Source organism: Salvia hispanica, chromosome 3 (genome assembly GCF_029641045.1).
Source record: "Salvia hispanica isolate PSC_SH4W2 chromosome 3, Shi_PSC_v1, whole genome shotgun sequence".
In the NCBI taxonomy this organism is placed as follows: Eukaryota; Viridiplantae; Streptophyta; class Magnoliopsida; order Lamiales; family Lamiaceae; genus Salvia; species Salvia hispanica.
In genome coordinates, this window is record NC_142694.1 from 46,502,853 (window position 1) to 46,519,675 (window position 16,823).

General features: G+C 34.3%; 2 protein-coding genes across 3 annotated transcripts; both read right to left on the bottom strand.

Annotated features, from left to right (window-relative positions):
- Nucleotides 1–2,098: 2,098 nt before the first annotated feature.
- LOC148930948 (uncharacterized) lies at nt 2,099–11,827 on the bottom strand. Of its 2 annotated transcripts, none has more exons than XM_089068051.1 (20): nt 11,698–11,827; nt 11,435–11,589; nt 10,637–10,783; nt 10,466–10,556; nt 10,226–10,344; nt 9,568–9,758; nt 9,264–9,474; nt 8,471–8,711; nt 8,089–8,340; nt 7,691–7,797; nt 6,529–6,631; nt 6,197–6,384; nt 5,705–6,051; nt 5,259–5,352; nt 4,971–5,189; nt 4,633–4,872; nt 3,726–3,935; nt 3,190–3,459; nt 2,857–3,060; nt 2,099–2,670 (listed from the first exon to the last, which is right to left on the bottom strand). In XM_089068051.1, the coding sequence occupies exons 2-20, from the start codon at nt 11,579–11,581 to the stop codon at nt 2,506–2,508; spliced, it is 3,546 nt and encodes a 1,181-aa protein (XP_088924177.1). In that variant the 5' UTR covers nt 11,582–11,589; nt 11,698–11,827; the 3' UTR covers nt 2,099–2,505. The 2 variants fall into 2 exon arrangements, with proteins under 2 accessions (XP_088924177.1, XP_088924176.1); XM_089068050.1 differs by having other exon boundaries at nt 11,435–11,597; nt 11,698–11,822.
- Nucleotides 11,828–14,946: 3,119 nt separating this feature from the next.
- LOC125216215 (lachrymatory-factor synthase-like) lies at nt 14,947–15,567 on the bottom strand. The gene has a single exon (XM_048117873.2). It carries the CDS (start codon nt 15,513–15,515, stop codon nt 15,054–15,056), a length of 462 nt encoding a protein of 153 aa, XP_047973830.1. The 5' UTR covers nt 15,516–15,567; the 3' UTR covers nt 14,947–15,053.
- Between the last annotated feature and the right edge of the window lie 1,256 nt (nt 15,568–16,823).

The following is a 16,823-nucleotide window of genomic DNA, read 5'->3' on the forward strand; positions in this document are numbered from 1 at the left end:
AAAATCCACTATCATTAATTCTGTATCACCCAAAGATAATACAACCAAAAAGTTTAGAATGATACGTAGTCATAAAGAAAACACTCAGATAATTAATATACTACAAAAGAAGACATATAAATAAACAACTCAAGAAACAATTCGTTTAAAAATTAATAACTGAAAATTTAACCGAATTTTTGAAACTCTGATTTTGATTGAAAAACCGAGATTTCGCGGAAACTGGAGAGTACAATTTTCTCTCTTCTTTCCTTCTAGACGTCTTCCTCAATTATGGACGGATTCTTCACAAAAGAGAGTTTTATATGTTTTTCTTTTACCTATGGACCAATTCTATTTAGATTTCTTCGGAGCCCTACCCAATTATATTGCCATAGATATCAACAATTAAGACTACTAAAAATCAATATTTGTAATTATTAGTACTATTTTTTATATCAAATTATTTACCGATTTTTCTTAATTCGACCGATTTCCTATTGAAATAATACAATTCTATTTGAGCCAGTATTCGGACTAAGGCACAAATAATTCACGGTTAGCCATGTAAAATCAAAATTTACCAAAGCAAAATTGTACGCTTTTTAAAGTTTACAGGAAATATCAAATTTGCTCAAAGTTTAGGGTTATAAGAGCATCCCCATCCGTGCTTTTAAATAAGAGTACAGAGGTGGACCCGGACCCACTTTTACTCCATGTCCTTAGGCAAGAGCACAACACCCGCATTCATGTTCTTCCGCAAGGAAAAGCTCAATGGTCTCACTATTCTATTATTCAATTTAAATACTTCAATTACTAAAAACATTTCTACAATAAAAATATATTAAAATATAAAAAATACATAATTAAATCCTAAAAAATAAAAATTACATAATTAAAATCCTAGAAAATTGAAAAATAAATTAAAAGTGTGTAGAAAACGGATATAATTTATTGGAAAGTGGGAAAATGTTTTTTTAATTTAAAAATGATTTTTTATTAATTTCAAAAAAAAATAAAAAAAGAAAAAATTAAATTTGCCAACGGCTATGCCGTTGGCCAATCGCAGTCCGCCACGTAAGCCTGCTCAGCGACACGGACGTACTCTTATTTAAGAGCATCGCCGTGCCGCAGGCACGGACGGACAGCTTACCGCTGCGGATGCTCTTAAGACCAGTATCACTTTATTAAAAATAAAGAGAATAACATTTTTAGTCTCTGGGCTTGCACCAATATCATTCACGATCCCTATTCTGTAAAAATTTCATCAGACGTTCCTAAATATTGATATAATATCGTTGAAAGCACTTTTATATTTTTAAGATGTTTTTGGACAAAAATACCTTCAAGCTAGCTATAAGGTTATTTATGTTTATTTCATGAGAGAGGGAACTGTCATTTTAGTTCTCCTTCATTTCTTCATGTATGTGCCATGACGAGCAAGTATTTGCCACATACGTTAACGATTTCTCTTGGAGGAATACAGTAGAAATGAAAAAACAAAGTGTAAACCAAATAATGGTTCTCTCTCATGAAAAAGACATAAAGTTTTAAAAGTGCAAAAGATCTTCGATCGATATTATCAATATCCAAAAAGTCGCCAATTTCGCAAATAAATACTATTTCCTAGGACATTCGAATTGGATATCCCTGTAAAACAAGAACCGTACCCGCACCATCGAATTTCCTTCTATATATAATCTTTGATAACACATCAAAATTCCACCATCAGAGCAGTTCCGACCCAGAGGAAGCTACTGGCTTTTGGTGAGACGAGTAACAACACCGGAGGTTATCAGCAGGACTGAGATTCCATACCAAGGGCCTCTCTGCTTAGTCATAGGAAATGTACAAGATTGGAAGCCAAGGATTTTGATCGGAGCTTTCATCTGATTTTGGAATAACAATTGAGCTTCTATAAGAAAGAAAAGCACCATATCTTGTTCAAAGAAACTGGTAAGTAAATGCTGGTCAACTTTTATTCTCTTTCACTTAATCTTCAAATTTCATGTTCAAAAGAAATACCTCAAATAATACGAGATAGAGTGAGTAATAGCATAGTTAAAACAAAATTTCACCATGTCTACTTTATCAAGATACTTTATGGAGAGGCAAGTCATACATGCTAGTACAAAATTCTTTTGTCAAAAGTCAAAATGGCAAGTCATACAAACTACAAAGGTTTATAATTTGGTACCATCTAATGAAAATGATAGGTTCCAAATTAAGTCTTCAAAAATAGCTTCTACAAAAAATTCTTCAACTCCAGATATATCACGCTATGTATACAAGAGTACACCGAAATATGGATCATCATCCATCAAATATCTAGACTGATGAGAACGACATAGAGCGTAACACGCCTTCTATAACGTTGCTTTTAACCTACATATCCGTCTGCTTCTCGATGAAGGGGGCTTTCGACTTCATACTGCCGAATGAAAGTCACTCACAGAGGTTACAACAAATGCATTTCAGTAAGGCACATGAAGCCAGCAAAAATCTGGTTACCCAACCCATTCATGGTCATGATTGTGGGTTCCTGCGGATTTTCTTCTTCATTTTGTCCTCTTCTCGGTACCTTACCCTTCGTTCCTCACGCTGTCTCTTCTTCGAGATCTGCTCTTCCTTTGCTTTCTCCACTGCTAACAACTTTCTCTTTTCCGCCTCCGTTCGTTTACGTTTTCTTGTCTGCAGAAAGGATATCCCCGAATCCCGAATTAATAAAATTATAAATTAAATGACTGAAAATTTAACACTAGTCTATGTTGAAGAGAGAAGTTTTCTAATGGACATTTACTTTAAGCGATAGGATTGATTAAAATCTAGCTAAAAAACAACTGCAGTGAAATATTTGTAATTCCATAAAGCTATTACCTTCTCGGTCTTAAGGAGTTGAAGGTGTTGGACAAGTTTGTGCACTTTCCTTTCATGAGGCTCCATGACCACAGCTCTCCGGTTCTCAAGCAATGGCCGTTTTCGTGGAGCTAAGTCCTTCGGTTTTGATGCGAACGGCAGAGCTGCTTGTAATGACTTGGGGATGACCAATGGATTGAACTTCCTCGGCCTCCTTTCAACAGGCTACAATCACAATGAAGGGGGTAAGTAAAATACTCAGGCAAGTGAAATCCAATCTCTAAGTATAGGCTATGCAGTATCAATTTCTGATGGAATAGGACTGTGACGAGTGTAGCAAGAAGAAATTCTCACCCTGTAGAGAGAATCCTTGTTAACTGGCACTTGAAGATTATGTTCCCTCCTTAACTCGGCAACTGTTTTCATTCCCTGCCACGTCTTATCACGTGGCTGCAAGGCTGTTGTCAGAGGGTTGTAAAAGCGAGGGACTTCCACCTGAATCCAAGCACGCAAGAAAACAGTGTCGCCCATTTTAATTTTATCCTCGAATGTGCATCTAACGATGGCACCCTCCTTACTGCCGCCCTTCTTAGAGGGCTTGTTAGAAATCTCTCCTTTAGCAGCCTAGAATGAAATTCAGATCCAAAAGAGAACATCTTTTAGAATAAGGTAGACAGAGCATGAAACACGGAAACGAAAAATTATGAATTTCCTGACATAAATATAAAGTAATAAACAGCAAAAAAGTATAATCCACCTGCAGGCTGCAGCCATACGAAGTTTTTTAGACATCAACAAAGGAAAGCCTTCCTTACTAGTTTTTGATACTTTCATCCTCATGTATTGTTTCAATTACTAGCCTAGGTAACTGATATGGAGAAAAAAAATACCTTCTTCACTTGACCGCGAATTCCACTAACAGTTCGAACAGAAGCACCTTCAAACCTAGCTATTTCAAGATCTGAAGTAAACATGTCCTGAATGAATGCCGTCTTCTTGAAGATTTTACAGGGAGTACCGACTAGCTTGAGCTTCTTCATTATCTTTGCAGCATGGTTGAACTCTAGGACTGTAGCAGTAGCAGTAATCCTAAATGATGCCTGAAGGCAGGGTACCAAATAAACAATTATTGCTACAAACTAGAAATATGAACTGAACCAAATCTCAATAAAATTATACTAATCCTCTTATATGGCAAGTAAAAGGCACGTTACACTACTTGAGTGATCATTAGGGGCAGATACAAACTATTATTACTCAAAATGAGGTAAAAGAATCATATCCACAGTACTGTGGCAATATACAAACTTTAAAACACAGCCGAATGCAAGTTCTGTATAATTGTTTATATTGATCCAGAATAAGTTGAGAAACATTAGAATTGAATCTAAAACACAAGCCAGTAATCCACACAAACAAATTTCAAGCAATGTCTATGCGGAAAGCAAATCTAGTAAGAAAACTAGGTAATAACCCAACAGCTCTAATTCGTCGAGAACTGAAAAAACATGAAAACTTTTCAGTCTGATTTTCAGAGAATTTTCCTATCTTTAAATTGTGAAGAATGAAGTCATGCTCCAGTGGCAAAAGATCCCGTAATCAATAAAGTGTGGCTCTTTTGAGCACCACAACATTGAACCATGAATACCAGCACATGTGAAATTTACCCAAGTTCCAACACACTGATTCTGATGTTATCTGTAGGTATTACATGCAGAAGAAATAGGAGAATTTTCTTTAACATGCCTACACTGATACTCGTTTCAGAATAAGCCCCAAAAAATTACTACTAGTTACCTGATTATTTGATAAGTTCTGTATAGCAACAACCCCAGTATGAGGAGGAGCAAGTGGGCCCCAAAACATTGCCAGACAATGCATATGTTCTGGAGTGTATTTGAGCATGCGAAGACGACCGTTACGGTCCTCAATGGAATATATCGGTACAGTTTGGTAGCGTCTCCACCCAATAGACATGATTATAGGGTCTCTAGTCTTCAATACTTTTTTGTGCCATCGATGCCGCTTCAACCGTACCTTTAGGCATAATTGTTGAAGCCAAAATAAGATAAAGAAATACTTATAAAACACATGGCATCAAATGGGTTATATTCAGTATATTCTCTAATCCCTACCTGCATATATCCAACACTGTCCTCCCCCAAAGCAAGGCCACCAACAAGAATCGGATGAAAAGGATTGAAATTATCAACCATTTCATAGGGCACGTCACGAACTTCAATTCTAAGGTAGGTCCCAGTTCTAAAACCTTCTATCTCAACACGTTTATCTTCATCAACATCGGCAAGCTCAGCAATGTTTGTTTGCTTCTGCAGTTCCATTTTCTCTTTTAACTACATGAATAGAGAGTGTAAGTACCCACTTGGAGATGGTCATACAAATAAGCACAAGAGGAGATTTACTGTGTCAGAGTATCCATCTCCATTGCTTTGACCACGATTATTCTTGGTGTCATCGTCGCCATCATCTTCTTCATCAGGAGCGCCTGAACCATTGTATGTGAGGTAGAATTAAGGACACAAATGTCAAAATATAGAATGCTAGGAAAATAGCTCGACAACATTCCAATCATCTGGTAATATTGACAATCCTAAATCAGAAAGATCTCAAGAGCAAGCACTTCACAAGCGCCATAAGATCAAGTTGCTGAAAAGGTACACATATGACATGATTAAGTTCACCACTAATTAGTTGGCAAGCACAACTTCAATAAATGAGACTGGACATCTAAACACAAAGGAACATCAAAAAGCATGTTTGGTAGGGTAGATAACTCATCTAGGGCCGGAATTCTATGAACAAAATCTACCCTACCAAACATACATAAGTATCTAACTGCAAGGAAGGATATTGAGCATCAAATTTTGCACGAAGAGCCAACTTTTTCAGCTTTCGTTCCTCAGCAGCCAATGCATCATCCTTGTTGGAGTTGCCAACATCATCTGCATGATCTCCCTCGTACTTTTCACCTGTTTCCAAGTCTTCAAATTCACCATAGACTTCATCATCTTCACCAACTGTTCCTTCCGAGAGTTCGTTCCTCAATTTTGCATTCGACCAGTTTCCGGTGACAAAACGATCACGAATACTTTTAATTAAGTCCTCATTCTTCCAATCCTTGAGGCTTCCAGTACTTACAAATTTTGAACAGTCATCGATGTCAGCATCGTTGTCATTTATTCCTTCATTTGATTTCTATACACCAAATAATAAGAGCAGTTAAAAGAAAGAAACTTGGGGATTATTGAACCAGACTGACACAAAAGGCTCAAAAAAATTGATACAGTTATTTATGAGCAGTTCAGAAAACAGAGAACTGAAATAACATATAAAGGTGAACCTTTTTTCCTTCCCCTTTGGGCTTAAAAAATTCTTCGTCACTTTCCTCCTCAATGGCATCCTTCATATCATCTGAAGATTTTGATCCAGCCATCCCATAAACAAGTTGCTCAAGATTAATATTCCGTCTAGAGGCGGTTCGTTCTAACAAGGACTCCTTCCATTTGGAAATGTTCCCCATCTCATCTTCTGTGACAGCATCCATACACAAATAAGCATTAAGTGTCAATTTTAAAAAGAGAGGTAATTTTTTGGAAAACGGATATAATATGAAGACCATAATTCATAAACCACCAAACTCAGGATCTTAACCAAAAGCAAATATATAGTTACCTTCTTTATCTTCTGAAGAACCAGAATCAGAAAGCATGTCTTCATCGTCTTTTTCTGTTTCATCACTGTCACTTGAATCTGAATCATCATCTTCACCAGAATCCTGAAGTCACCATTTTTTTATGAGAAACCCAAATATGTTACTCCCTCCGTCCCACTACAAGTGATGTGTTTTCCCTTTTTTGGCTGTCTCATTGCAAGTGATTGATTTCTGTTTTTAGCAAAAAAACAATACATTTACTCTCTTACTTTATTCCCTCTCCTGCTATACTTTCTCTGTATCTCTCCTATTTTATTCTCTCCACTTAACACAATAAATATCATTTTCTTCCTAAAGAAATCAATCACTTGTAGTGGGACAAAGAGAGTACTAAATAACCATAATTAAGGTCACAAGCATCCAACAAATTACTAGACATGCAAAATGTATGTTAAAACATTGAATTCCACTGATGTCATTCACAAATAGATGCTGCATTCAACCCCAAAGAATTATATACTGCAGCCCAGATATTTAAAATCTCCATTCGAATACTATTCACTGAAAACATTACAACCCATGGTACATATACAAAGATCTAAGTTGCATAATGAATCCAACACGTGTATGTTTCCGTTCTTCATTTAAGTCTAGCATGAAATACATAGCTGTTACAAGGCAATAGTTAATAAGTGTCAGAGACATGGCATCATTATGTCTGGCAGTCCTCGAAAGGAGAAATTTCTTGAATGTACTAGCAACCTATAAGTGGAAACTTGTCATAGAGAGCTCAACTAGCTAGATTCGAAAGAACTATGTTCCAATAACTACAATTCAAAGCATATAAGTAATACTTTGTCAACTGTGGTTAGCCTCATAAGTAACTATACAACATTGTCAGATTGTGCAATATGTGACCTTATTTCAATCACAAATAATAAGACCCATATCCAAGTACTTTGATGCACTCACTTGACCCGTGACTAGCAATGAGCCACATCCAGACTTATGCACTAGAAAGAATTCCTGAACTGATTAGATGCTCAGATGTGTCATTGCTTTATATTGAGTTTTCTAATTGATGCACCCCAGATTGCATATTTTGCATTTACCTGGTTAATAGCAAAGGAAATTTAAAAGTCTCAACAGATCCGAATGTATAGTTACTAGCAAAAAAATTACCTTATTATCAATATCCATTTCATTTTCAAAAACAGCTTTTCTCCTCACCCTTCCCCTATCCAAATCAATCTCTTCCTTATAGTTGCTTTGTGTCCGATGATCTTTCTCTGGTGCATTGAAGGCTTCCTCATTAGAACCATAACATATACTCCCTATGTCCCACTATAAGTGAGGCATTTCTATTTGGCTGTTGTTTTGCGAAAATGATAATAAATAGTTAGAGTGGAGAGAAAGTAAAGTAAGAAAATAATGTAGATACGTCTCTCTTCTATATTATTTTCTCTCCACGTTAACTGTTTATTATCATCTTCGCAAAACAACGGCCGAAAAGAAACGCCTCACTTATGGTGGGAAAGAAAGAGTACTAGATTTTAAAGATGGTTGAACTATATCCCTACCTAAGGATTCCGGATCATTTTCATCATCAGTATCATCCTCTTCATCTGAATCACTATCTTCATCTTTAATGTCAGATTCATAGTGATCTACAGGCTCCAATAGTACATCCCGACCAACTGCTTCTGGAGCCTCAGATATGTGAGGCTTTTTACCAAAAACTGAGATATTACTTTTTTCCAACTTCTCATCAACAGAATATTTAGTGTTCTGCAATGATTTAACCAATTCAACACCAACATCACGTTGTTTTCCTACGAGAGAAAAAGCATCCGTTAGATGAGAGGATATATTCAAGATACGAAGCATAGGATAGATTACAAAAGGCACAAAATTGATATTCACAATTTTGCCAAATCAAGTTAAACCAACTAAAAAGTTAACCTTTTTCTGACCCATCTGGATTAGCTCCGTCATCTTTGGAAAACTGTACAAAGTGGTCATTTATATTTATGTAGACAGCATCTTTGTCATAAAGTAGTTCCCCTAATCCAGACATAGGGGCATAAAATAGCTTTTCCTTATCACGCAGTCCCTTCTTTTTGGCAACTGAGGGAAGAGGGCAAGGATCGGCCAATGCTGAAACTCCAGACAAATGATAATCACCCACGCCAGCAATATGTGCCTATTTCAAATTATTGATTAGTAATATGTGAGAGTATAAAGTGAAAATAAATGACAGGCTCAGTTATCCAAAAACGCAACAATTAGAAACCAGGGCATGTCGATACATGGACAAAATAACAATAACTTATGAATGAAGATACAAGCATTGGAGACCTGAAAATTTTGAGATAGACAATTTAAGCAATAGTATCTCATAAGTGCTAATCAGAACAATCTTTTTTATGGGGATACAACATAACTGTCTTGTAACAACCATCATAGTATAATGAACAAGTTTTTAATAATATTTCTTGCACTGTATAGAGAATACAAGAGAAGTGAAGAGTGGAAAAGAAAAAGAGCCTGTGCATATAAATTAGAAAATCAAATATAATAACATAAATTAGATATAAACTACACGCTGTTACAAAATATATGGTCACACACAACTGATATTAAAAGAGAAAAAAACATGGCTAGAGACCAGCACACAATCTAAATATTGAAATTGCACACGCACTTGGACAGAAACTATTAAGTATGAAGATGGAAGGGTGACCAAACTATGTACCTTTGTACCCTTCTTCATATTGCAGCCTCGTAAGTATCCATACAACGTAACATTTCTGTCACATTTGCTATTCATGTGAACCTTCTCTGGGTGTGTGACATCTTCAAAACGATCTACTAAGATGTAAGGGTGAGAAGCTCTCCATGACAAGGGGGGGAATTTCATTACAGAAATAAACCTTGCTAGATTATGTACTTCACGTTTGGTGTACCTGCTCACAGATAAGCAAAAATAAAGAACCGTGAGATGACAGTTATCAACTGTCAAACGATCAATTAGCAACACAGAACAGGAAGTTACTTACTTTCCATGAATAAGGCCAGATAAGTAAAATAATTTTGCTCCATCATAGATCTCAGTCCAAAAACGGTGCTTGAGTCGTTGTTTTGTTTTCTTAAGTTTTTTTACATCCTCAAACTTGTCCAGGTGAGTAAGAACACCCATTACTCTGGGAAATCCATGGTTTTGTAATATGTTAAGAAACTCAAATGTTTCCTGCAAGCAAAGTTTAACAAATGATATGAAAATGGAAACAATCAGTTCACCAAAAGGAATAGCCATAAAATGGAATATTAGCTAATCCAGAAGAAAATGCTAAACATAAGATCATGGAGCAACTATATAATTCTAATATGAGGTCCCTCTAAATAATCCAAAGATAATGAGGAACATATTAGGATATGCATATCAGTTATTAGTTGATCCTAAGTCCAAACAGGATTCCCGGTAGTGTTTTAAACTCAAAATCTTCTTGTTTAGCGACGCAGTAAGCTTATTTCCTATTTCAAAATAATCCCAAAGAGACAGGAATAGAATAGCTAAGCACCAAAAAGAAATTTTACGCATCATGCTAGCATCCTCTTAGAATTTGAATTTTGTATACGCTTCCCTTATTCAATTGTATACGCTTCCCTCAAACAGGATTCACTCTACAAAAGGAAAAGGAGGATATTGGGGCTTACCATCTCAAAGCCATAACTCCCATCAATAAGTAGCAAAGCTAAATCAGCAAACTTGGCACAATCTATCATCCCATTGATATCATTTGGACACTCCACGAACTGCAACCTCCGTTGTTTTCCTATATCATAAAGTCAATTTATCAATCAATAACCATTTGACAGCAATGACAGTCAGAAAACTTAATTTGAGTTTTCAGTTATTAACTTGGTCAGAAACGACTATTAGACAAACAAATCAACCTGACACGATAGTAATTGGTCCTTGGACTTCAGGTAAGTTGTGCTTTGTGTAATGTTTTACCAGACACTTGATCAACAATGACTTCCCCACCTACAGTAAACCGAAAGTTAACCAATGAAAATTCAAAATAGATATGCGGCCAAGGGTCAGTAAATCTCATTAGCACAGACCTGAGGAGGTCCCTGGACTACAACAACAAATGGAGCGGGTTCTCCTATATTCCGATCAATTGTTGGTAAATGAAGCCTTTTCTGCTCCTTCTCTGTAGCTCGTGATTGGAGCCGCTTGGCTTTCTTAGAAGAAGTGAATGCAAATGCCTAAGGAAGGGAATGCATTAATATAAACAGAAAAAAGTAGGTAACGAGTATTCTTGATATTTTAAGACAAAAGAACCCTTATTCTATCAAAATATCCAATATAAAAATTCGAACAATTTCCCATAGTTAAGAATTGACTAAATGAGAAAAAAGATACTGGGATGCCCAAAAAAATGAGCAGCAAACCCCATGAATCATATGTTTATTACAATGGGGAAAGAATTTTCTAAATTCTGATTGATTGGGCATACTGTGGCCATTCTTTTAAGTAATATATCTTGAAATACCAGATAATACTTTCTTAAGACAGTTTTGGATGGGATCTCAATCCAAAGTTGGATCCTGCTACAAGGAAGTGGCTTTATTTTAAAATAAAGAACAAAAGAATGGAAAACAAGTGGTATTCCATAACCATGGTATTCAATAGAGTTTCATTTGAATGCAAAAGCAAATGCCAATTGAAGTGAATGCATTGATATAAACAGAATTAATCACTATAACCTAATTCACCAATTTACTCACTAGCACAGAGAACTCATACTAAGCTAAACCGTGACAGCAACAAAATATTACAGTGCAATACTCAGCACAAAACCACAGCCTGAATCTCATGTGGCATCATAAAGGCTACTCAAACACGAAATGAGATACCTTAGGATTGTTTATCTTCTGCTGCTCCTTCGAAAGGCCTTCGGTTGAATTCGGCTTCGACTTGGATTTCTTCTTGGCGGAAGCTCCGGATTTTCGAACCCTATGAGACTTGTGCGGCAGCTCGCCGCCTTCCCCGTCCTTCCCCATGCTCTCGGCTGAAATCCTTTTTTATGAAGAAATTTATGCAAGCAAATAAACCAAATTTGAACTAGCACCAGTGTATATACATTAATTGTTGTTACAGATTTCTAATTGGCAACTACCTGGAGTGAACGGCGGCGCTGGAGGAGTGAACGGCGGCGTTGGATAAAAAAGCCGAGTGGTGAAGGTGAAGGTGAAGGGGGTGGCGCCAATGTGATGGAGAAATCAATTTTGTTGGGCTTTTGATTCAATTTTCTTACTAGGGCTTTGCTCGTTTCTATTTATATTTTTTCAAATTAATTTCATTAAGGCCTAACTATACTATTACTTCTTTACTATGTTTTCCATAGGAAAATCCACCGATAAATTATTAGTACTATTAATAATTATTATATTGATATTATTTAAGTATTTTTTAATGCTAACTACGATAAATTCTAGCAACATTCCAATCAGAAAAATTGGACACGTTTTTATCCAAATATTCATCTTATTTATTTTGATTTGTTAATTTATTTATTTTATTTAATTATTGTTCTGATTAAATCAAAATTTAAAATTCTATGAATAATTTTTCAAACTTTCTAATTTGAAATCTAATTATTTAAATTTTCAAAATTTGGAGTGTAGCACTCTCACACATAAAAGCTAGCCTCTCTAAGTATGTTATTTCATTCGTCCAAGATAAATAAGACATTCTATAGGACAAGAATTAATGGTGCGGACAAGATTTGAATAAATGATGCTTAGTGAATTAAGTATACAGAAAATTTACTTTTTTCGTTCCGTTTTTGCGGGAAATCATTTACTTCAATTTTGCTTTTTGATTTATTTACAATTATCTCATTTGCATCAATTAGCCTTATATTTTAAATGAATTTCTATATCAATTCATTATCAAATTATACATACTACATATATTTATATTTACTGGGACGAATTCATATTCTAATAAATATATGCAAAAAAAAACATTTATCATTAGATTAATTTACGTATCATTTAATATGTAAATTTATAGTCTAATAATTTAATTTGACTAATAATATGGCGTACTAGTTTTTTGGTCAAATAATATAGATTTTCAGTATAATAACGTAGCTTGACTAATAATATAATACTTCGTACTAGCTTTTTTGGTCTAATGATATAGATTTTCAGTCTAATACTAATATGGTTTGACTAATAATATAGCTTTTTAATCTAATAATGTAACTCGGCTATTATTATCACAACCGTCCAATCCAATAATTCAATGGTTATGATTTGTGTTGTGTTTTACACACATAACCCTAATACACCTCTCTATCTACTTCTTGTACTTATATTTAATTTATTATGCTAAAGTAATTACTAAATCGATCAGTCAAGTTCAATTTAGAGTGTATTTAATCAGGCAGAAGTTGAGCGTGAAGAAGAAGCTGGAGGCGTCCACAAGAGCTAGCAGAGATGATTAAGCATAAAGAAGAGGATGGAAGCATAGCTGGCCAGTGGCCACCGTAATGTCCGTTGGAGTGAATAAGACGATGATAATGGAAAAGGAATAACAACACCATTATAGTTAAGTATTAAAATATAATTAAAATGTATTTCAAGAAAACAAAGAAATGAATAAAAAAAATTAAATGAACAAAATCAAATAATGCTTTACAAGAAAATATTAAATTAAATAAAAATATAAATGAATTAAAAATAGAAAAAAATAATAAAATTTAAATATATTGGATGATAATATAAATGCTTTACAAGATAACGGAAAAAAGATAAAACGTACTCAATCCGTCCCATAAAAATAGGGAAACTTTCGTTTTTCCGTCGTCCCATAAAAATAGCTCATTTCCATTTATGGAAAGTTAATTTTGACTCATTACACGTATATATCGATTTATTTACAATTTATACCACTAGGGTCCACCATTAAACACTAATAATAATATAGGTCCTTCTATCTACTGACATTACTGTCCTTCTTTACATCTCTCTTTACCAAGTATGAATTGATTCTCGTGCTATTCAAATGTCTTTATTTTTATAGGATAGTGGGAGCAAATGATTAACAGAAATTTGAAATATGAAATTAACATATTGTTGTAACAGAAGAAGTAAAGAACCTATGTTTCGGTATGGGTAAAACTTAAAGATAAATTTCTCACTACATACAAATACTCCCTCCGTCCCAAGGTATTAGACCAACTTTCCTTTTTGGGATGTCCCAACATATTAGACTCGTTTCCTTTTTTAGCAAAAAGCATCTATCTTATTTTATTCTCCACCTACTTTTTTCTCTCTTCTCTCCTCTACTTTTCACTCTCTCATACTTTACTCTCTCCACTTTAACTATTTAAATATTAATTCCTTAAATCATGTGCCCAAAAGAAGTGAGTCTAATACTCCGGGACGGAGGGAGTACTATGTTTACTATGTTTTGGGATACAATTGTAGCATGAGCATTCATTGTTGGTTGCTTCTTGGATCTCCCTAACTTTGAACCTCCTTCTTCCCAAGCTAAATATGATATTTTTCTCTTTGTTTAAATACTTGAAATGATATTTCAAATTAATGTTGTAATTTATCCAAAATAAATAAATACTAAAATTTATGCCATATTATCTCTCTTTGTCTTTCTTAATTAAATAAGACACCATTATTTTTCCTACTTCTTCCTCTCTCTCTTTCATTTCTTGTATTTTCTTCTTCATTATTTCTTCTTTTGGTACCATTTAAAATTAAAATAAGAAGAAAAAGCTCAAAGTAGTGTCTAAAATAATTCATTTTATGGAGTAAAATTGACTAAGTGGGAGTATTCAATTTTAATTAAAATGATACATTATGTCTTCTTTATTCGTACACAAGTCAAAAAATGTTTTAAATTATTTTTGTATAAAATGGAGTTGGAAATTATTTTATTTATTTATTTTGGATAAATTCACAACATAAATTAGAAATATAATTTAAAGTATCCAAACATGAAGAAAATATATTTAATAATTGGATGGAAATTCTAAAAAAATATCATACTATGTATTTATTCTTAGGATGGAAAGTCTAAAAATACCTTCGTACCATAAGGGTATTTTGGAAAAAAAATGTCAAAAAAACTAAAAAGACTAAAAAAATTCTTCTAAAACTATCCATGTTCATGACCAAAACACGAGGGACTGTTTATATAGTTCACTCTTAATTAAAAAGTTTGGACTTTCGATCGATAGCTAGAAAACCTATTACTACTACTTATTTCTCACGCGAATTAATGAATTACTACTATTACGTAAGTTGAAATCCATTTTACGGAAGTTGAATCTCAAGCATTTATGCTTCTATTCGAATAAACGTTAACATGAGCATTATTCGAAAAGTTAACAAGGTTGGCATACCAAAAATTCAACTGAGATATTTTATAATCACAATCAAATTTAAAACATTTCTATCTTAATTATTTGAAAGGAATAACTTATTCATTAAAAATGCACAAAATCAATTAAAAAGCAGATTCCAAAGCTCTCTCCAAATTGAGAGCCATGCCTTGCAGCCCTATCCCAACATACTTAGCCAAATCCTCGCAGCTCAAGCCTTGGACCGGGTCGGTCTCGAACGACCATTCGATCTGGCAGCCGAGACCATCCCCGCCGTCGATTGGGACGACTTTCATCGTTGACTTGTAGTTGTTGAGCCCCATGTTGCTATCAACGACCTCGTAGCTGAGCCACATCTCGGCCGGGTCCATGCCCGTGAGGCGCTCGCGGCACCACTGCGCCTCCGAGGCGCAGTGGCGGACGAGGCCGTCTTCGTCAACGACTTTGAAGCACGTGTCGATTGTGGGGAGCCACTTGTGGAGGGTGCAGAAATCCTCTAGGAGCGGCCACACCTCGCTTGCGGTGGGGCGGAGGAGCTTTGCGGTGGCTTTGCCTTCCCATTTTGGAATCTCGTTTGCTTCTTCCATTTTTTTTTTTTTTTTTTTTTGAGTTTTTTCTTGCTTAGATGAAAATATTGTGTAGAAATGAAGTTTTTATAGGGGAGAGGAGTTTTGTCGTTTAAGGTTTACACGCTGGAATCTTATTACTATAATTTATGTTTTTACTTTTATTGGATTTGGTGTGAGTGTGATACATTAATATTATATTCTCTTTACATTTGAAATTCTGTTCCTATCTCTTTCTGTAGAAAAAAAAATGCGATTTAAATCCTAACATATTATTAGTTCAAAAATAAAACATCTTATTAATTAAATTGCACTTTATTATCAAATTGAAATTAAAATTAATATTGTGAATAATTATGCAAAAATTCAATTGTGCACATCTATAGATTTAAGGTAAAACAGTGCATCTGATTTTGATGTATTTTTGTATAGAGACGATATATTGATATTTAAAATGAGAGAATATGAGAGAAGAGAAACGATTTATTTTGTAATTAAAATAAATATATTTGAAATGTTTATGTATATTTTTAAGAAAAATATAACATCAAATGACACAAGTCACATACAAATGGGTGTGTTGATGCTGAGAAGCTCAAATGCATGTGTGTTTGATGTAGAAATCACATTTTTGTACGAACTGAGAACATTAATACGTATACTATGTATTAATATAAAAATCACATTTTTTGTGCGAACGAGAATACAAATGTGTGTTATGTAAAAATTACATTTTTCGTGCGAACTAATAACATCAATGGGCTGGGAATGGTTCTCAATCTGCATAAGTATTTAATATTGTGAATTACAATCAAAATAGACTAATTCACACTCCACTAATTAATTTTTTCCACTAACTCTTCTTGACATTTTTAAAAACCTATACCAATTAAGTTTGACTATTTTATATTCATAGATATGTTTGACTTTTTAATATAGAGAGTACTTTTTAAGTTTACATTATCAATGTGGACAATTTGACTTCACTCAATTTTTATTGGGTTGTAATTAAATTGCTGGTTGGAATTATTTTTCAGATTCGATTTGACTCTGTGTTAATTGTTTGTTACTACATTTGATTTTGAGGGTATTTGTATTGATCAGTTTTGTTCAATACCGTCGGAATAAATTAAAGAGTGTGGTAGTAAGCATTAGCATGTTCATATACTGTAACATGTTAATGTGGATGTACTTATATATTTCTGCGAATTGAATTAAATGAGCAGTAGCTCATACACAGAAATAGATGGCATATGCTATGTTCCGTGTTGGCATTTATCAAATTTTATTTTCTTTATTAATTTTATAGAAAAATGTGTGACCATTTGA

Coding starts and splice junctions, on each gene's coding strand:
- LOC148930948 (XM_089068051.1), bottom strand. CDS start 11,581: ATGGGGAAGGACGGGGAAGGCGGCGAGCTGCCGCACAAGTCTCATAGG. Junction 7,798..8,088: donor AAATGATCCGGAATCCTTAG/GTAGGGATATAG, acceptor TCAATGCACCAG/AGAAAGATCATCGGACACAA. Junction 3,061..3,189: donor ACAAGGATTCTCTCTACAGG/GTGAGAATTTCT, acceptor TTGTGATTGTAG/CCTGTTGAAAGGAGGCCGAG.
- LOC125216215 (XM_048117873.2), bottom strand. CDS start 15,515: ATGGAAGAAGCAAACGAGATTCCAAAATGGGAAGGCAAAGCCACCGCA.